The sequence below is a fragment of the Salvelinus namaycush genome, chromosome 12, assembly GCF_016432855.1.
Source record: "Salvelinus namaycush isolate Seneca chromosome 12, SaNama_1.0, whole genome shotgun sequence".
NCBI classification, from domain to species: domain Eukaryota; kingdom Metazoa; phylum Chordata; class Actinopteri; order Salmoniformes; family Salmonidae; genus Salvelinus; species Salvelinus namaycush.
In genome coordinates this window covers 1,884,144-1,890,143 of record NC_052318.1, presented here as the reverse complement: position 1 = coordinate 1,890,143, position 6,000 = coordinate 1,884,144, and the positions used below count along the sequence as shown (strand labels likewise).

The 6,000-nt window shown below is 40.4% G+C and overlaps 1 protein-coding gene across 1 annotated transcript; it reads left to right on the top strand.

Moving 5' to 3' along the window:
• Positions 1-546: 546 nt before the first annotated feature.
• pitx1 (paired-like homeodomain 1) lies at positions 547-5,316 on the top strand. Its single transcript, XM_039004939.1, has 3 exons — positions 547-550; positions 2,253-2,455; positions 4,063-5,316. The coding sequence occupies exons 1-3, from the start codon at positions 547-549 to the stop codon at positions 4,609-4,611; spliced, it is 756 nt and encodes a 251-aa protein (XP_038860867.1). The 3' UTR covers positions 4,612-5,316.
• Positions 5,317-6,000: the final 684 nt, after the last annotated feature.

The window sequence follows — 6,000 nt, the reverse complement described above, 5'->3', positions numbered from 1 at the left end:
ACACACACGCACACGCACACACACAAACACACCACTTCATTCTTTTGACACAAGGTCCACCTCACTTGCTTTTAATCCGTGATTGTTTAGAAGACCTGGAAAAAAAGAGGTCATTAAAAGGGCACTATCCATTAATTTATCGACTATTACGGTACATAGTACACTACTGTTGCATTAAGCTTCTTTCATATACATACTTAAGTATAAATTAGGTACTTTCCATATATATTTGGCCTTGAAAATAACATGGGCAGGTCTATATGCAATGTTTATTCAGCACCGTTCATATCCTAGACATACATTGTGTGCGTGTGTATATAAACGCACCCAGCTGTCGGGCCGTTCCATTGCGCTGGAGCATATTTCAAACATGTCTGAATAAAGGGCCCATTTTCTTCCAAACTTTCCAATGCAACGCAACTCGCCGTTGCCTCATGCACTCCCCTGAGATAAATCCCCACCAAAAATCCTCTCCTGCAGAGTCAGATTGAATGCTCTTTGTGGGTGGGAGGGACTCCTTATTTCGGGGAGGTTTTAACGCAGAAGATGGGTGGGTCACATCCCTTGGTTCTGCTGCGAGCGCTTCCATTCGGTCACACCGGGCATATCCGCACCAGCGGAAACTGAAAGCATAACGCACTGTCACTGCTGCGACGAAAAGTGGGTTTGTTTTTCCGGAGAATAAATTCGTGGAAATCTGTTGGTTTTTTTTGCAATGGCAAGTGTTTTGCTACGGATGGAAATCTAAGCATTCGTGTTGAAGATTGAGAAAGCTCGAATATACAGGATTGAATATTTATTTTTAATACGGCATCATTCTTTTCAAGGTGGAATGAATTTGGACAGAATTGCAGAGACCGTGAGACCCCCACCGACGCGCGACATGCAGGCTTCTACGCTTCACTTGCCGAGAACTTCGAACAACACTCGAGAAACGTTAGAGAACTCAAGCAGCGAGTCATCCGATACTGAAATAGCAGGTACATTTACGGTGCAATAACATTGCATTAGGCCTACCTACTATCATTATCGCTAGGTATAATTAAAACACGGCTTTTCTTGTTAAACATTCTACTTATGTGCGTAAGGTTTTCGATAAAAGAAACGTAGATATGTAGCATGCAACGTGCCCAATGCGTTGAGTTTTGGACTAAAATACACATAGACCATAGGCTATGTGAAAGAGAAGTGTCCCACTGTTAAAACACACTACGTTTTTATTTGTAAAAACGTGCAGGGAAAAGTTCAGATAGAATGTGCATTTTACCCAATATGAATGAATGGGAATTCTTCAGCGTCATATTATTAATTTCAGTATTCATTTCCGTAGACTAAATGTCGTGTCTAAAACGCTTTGCTCAAGTGTTTGCCTATATCACCGCCATGCTATTAAAACATTATCGAGCATATTCTCAAATAAATACTTTTGGTGTTTTAACACTTAGGATAACAAGAAATAGCCTACGGGTTGATGAGTTTTCAAATCGTATTCTTCCTGCTGCAGGATGGTGTGTGTCTTTATCCCACCTCTTCATCAGTTGTAAACTACATCAATATATATAAGCATACTAAAGAGATCATGAGACGTAGGCCTAAGGAGAATAGCGCTAGCCAATACAGTCAGCTATTAAAACACGGCGAGTTCTGTTTTGAGCTGACTTCTCTTCTTAAAGTATTGCCCTTCTTACATCTAGCTATTTTCAAGGTATAAAAACAAAGGCGCTAACGTGTAAAGACAAGCATTGGCAAGATAATGGACGTTGGATAAGACTGGACAAACGTTGCAACAAAAGGGAATGTTGGTTTATGCAGGTAGAGGCCGATAAATGTTTAATAGAGCTTCTAAAAAATAATCAATATTGAACCAGGAGCAAATCCGTAAATGTTTTAACGACCACGAGCACGTGATACATCTTGTGGTCTTTTTTAATAGGCTTTTGAAACTGGTCATTTACTTTAGTGATTTATAGACACTTCAAACACTGCTAGGATTATCCTGCAAGGTATGTCCTGTTATGCGTTTGTGCTGCAGAACTAAACAATTTTGTAGTTTGTACAAAATTGTACATGCGTTGTTTTTGGGGGGGGGCTATCTAAACTAATGAGTTGAGTTGGACTTAGATTGTACAGAACCACATGGACGGGGGGGGGGGGGGGCACCCCTCTATGTAAAAATGTAAGAAAGTCTGGCTCAGTATACGCTACATTACAATAACCATAATTTATATTGTTTTTGGGGGGGGGTCTCGCAGAAAAAGAGAGGATCATAGAACACAGAAGTGACGATGGCAACGCAGACGACCCGAAAAAGAAGAAAGCGAGGCGGCAGAGGACTCATTTCACCAGCCAGCAGCTGCAAGAGCTCGAGGCCACCTTTCAGAGGAATCGCTACCCGGACATGAGCACAAGAGAGGAGATAGCCGTGTGGACCAACCTCACCGAGGCCAGAGTCAGGGTAAGTCTCGAGACGCGGTTTTTTTTTGGGGGGGGGGGCGTAAAAAGTGCGTAAAGTCTATTCAGAGGGAAACCATAAAGATGTGAATGAACGGATTCTACAGTAAAAACTTTTCCGTTGAAACTTGTTCGGGGTTTATTACTTTACTTCAAGCCTACACTCGAATATCACTTGGATGATTTCGTCGCAATAATTACCAGTGATTACTAACGTTATGACGTGGAACTGACACCATAATTCTCCTCCCCCAAGCGTTTTAAAGTTGCTCATTGTAATCCCCACTCAAACTAACTGGTTCTCCCACCAATTACATTTTCGATAACATCTTTCGGGGGTGACAAATGAACACAAATGTATCCACTTTTGGTGACTTTGCATCTCCTATGTTTTAAGTATAGCCTGTAGCCTGCACCCTATACTGCGCCAATCCATTTATAAATATTTATTTCGCTAACAGTTTACTTACAGGTATTATTAGTGCTGTAATGTGTATTGTTCGACTACACTCCAATGTAAACGTGTTACTCTAGAAACCTTTTACAGCAAAAAAATGTTTAGTGAAGTGCAATGAGTAATTTCCATACTTACTATACATATACACTGTTCTTTCGAGTATAATTGCACAGTAGGTCTATTGGAAACCCTTTTTGCAAAATTCAACCCAAACCCCCATAAACAAATCGGGTGTTTTAATTGCAATATAGGCAAGAAACAAGTTAAGCTTGAGTTTGTGTCCTAGGCTTACAATTAGGCGTATGTCCATGTGTACATGTATCAATATTTTCAAGCCTACATAACCAAACAACAATGCACCCCAGTTAGCAAAAAGTCGACATTATTTCAAAACCCAATAAGCCTACGTCTGTATAATAGTTTTAAACATTTTTGAAGAGGATCACAAACTCTTATTGACCCCCCAATTGCAGTCGATTATCATACTGTATCGTTGACTTTATTAGCCAACTGTACGGATTTACTCACACACTCAATAGACGCATAACATCATATTTTTTTCATTCAGTGGTCTCGCGAAGGGGCCGTGCAAAAAATAACGTATTGGTGATACAACTGTTGATAATAATGAATGTGATAATTCGACTAGTAGCCTTAGTTAATATGCCTAAAATCTGATTTATTTTGAGATATAGGCCTACAGCTAAAAGACAATGACGAGAATACGTTTCTAATTGTATACCCACCGATGTGTTCTAAACCTATGCCATCAAAAACGTTCATGTCTTTGTAGACAATGTACCATTAGCCTACAACCGTGTACCCCGGAACATAGCCGCGGCACCCCCAGAAAAACCGAAAAAAAAAAATCTATAAATAATTTTTTAAATATATAATACACCGGATGTTTCCATAGTAAAGTAATTACGAGGTGTCTCTTATTAGACAAACAGAGCCAATTTGGTCAATATTGATATTCTAGGTTTTCCATCATTCATAGGCTCGTTAGGCCTAGCTATACATTTTTAAATCGGACTGTTATGGATTGTATTGTGCAAGTGGCAAATAATAATACAACTACTATTATCATTATATTAAATTATTGTTATAGATATGTTGAATACATTTCCCCCCCCCCCCCCTTTGATATTTAGGTGTGGTTCAAAAATCGCAGGGCCAAATGGAGGAAACGTGAACGCAACCAGCAAATGGACCTGTGTAAGAACAGTTACCTGCCCCAGTTCAGTGGCCTCATGCAGCCCTACGACGACATGTATCCCGCCTACACCTACAACAACTGGACTAACAAAGGACTGACCCCGGCCCCTCTGTCCACAAAGAACTTCACCTTTTTCAACTCAATGAGCCCACTCACATCTCAGTCAATGTTCTCGGCTCCTAACTCCATCTCTTCTATGACTATGGCCGGAGGTATGGGCCACTCCGCTGTACCGGGGATGCCGACTGCGGGCCTGAACAACATCAGCAATCTTAACGGCATCGGCACCTCTACAATGAACTCAGCCATGTCCTCCTCCGCCTGTCCATATGGACCTCCCGGTTCCCCTTACAGCGTATACAGAGACACATGTAACTCTAGTCTGGCGACTCTGAGACTGAAATCGAAACAGCACCCAACCTTTGGATACAGCGGGTTGCAAAGTCCTGGGTCTAGCCTTAACGCCTGCCAATACAACAGTTGACCTATCAGCCGCGCTGAAAATAATTTGCCGACAGCTGTGGGCCTAGTAGGCCGACCTGCGAATGGGGCGAAAGACAACTAAACTGGATTAGTTGCAATCATTTTTTTTCAAATGGATTATGCGGGTTGTATGTGTTTACCATTGAACTTGCACAACAATTTAAATGGGGGTTTTTTCGATTTAAAAAGTGATGAAGACGTGTTACATTGCAACATTGAACATAAGAAACAGACAAAGGAACATCTGTGTATTTTCGTTTGCTTGTTTTGAGGACTCAAACCAATTTAAACGTGGCTTGTATAGACCTATGTACTCCTGGTCTTGGATTAGGAACAAAAAGTGCAACAAAAAAGGCGTATCCAGACTCGGTAGAAAAATAATTGTATTGTACATAGCTTATATTGCTCATGTGTGCTTTGCCGTCTTTGCAGGGGGTGCCACGGGCCCGGTTAAATGTGCCAATTTTTTTTTTAAGCGTGAGTTTCATTTTATAGCCTGCTTTGTCTGGAGTATTTTCTCATTTTTTATGTGCTGAAAATAGAAATCCCGCATGCTTTAACTTCAGTGCAACGTGTTTTGTACAAGTTGATAATTATGTAAGATAAAGCAAAGTCCATTATACTGTATACAAAAGGTGATTGAAAAGTAACTTCATGTGTTTATGATCTGTTTGAATACAATAAAGCAGATAGTAGTTTATTTCAGGTATCTATTTAATAAAGGGAAAAGGTATAAACGAACACAAACATTTTCCAAGTTTATGGAATATAATGGGAGTTCGTAGTATTTTTTTTAAATTTAACCTTTATTTTGTCAGGGAGTCATGACTCATGCTAGTAATTAGCCTATACCGGCTTAGAATACATTATTTAACTGATGACAACTCAGACCAATCTTGACCTGTTTAACACAGTTAACATCCATATTCTGCCAGTCAATGAGCATTCCGACGATTGCTGTCTGTGCTTTTCATTCGACTGGATATTTCACATTACAGATCTTATTCTGTTGACAACGCGTTGTGGTTTGAATGATGTGGGTTCAACCACAGATGAGAAGCAGGCTACTGCAAGAGCATTTAGACCAGGCAACTCCTTTAAGTAATCAAACTCGCTATGATGAAAAGCTGAGACTTGCTACTGGCGAGCGACTTGGCATTTTCCCTCCCATTCCAGCTTGGTTTCTTCATCACTTATTTTTGAGCCTAGGCTATTCGTTTTTAGACTATTTTCTTTTTTACTGTCAAGAAAATGCTTCAGCGCGGATATACACTCATACTGTTAGGCTTACGAGCTGGAATTGGATATTGTGAGGCCAAATTCTCACAATATCCAATTCCAGCTGGTAAGCCTAACACACCTTAAATACAAGCCCCTATCAATATAGCCA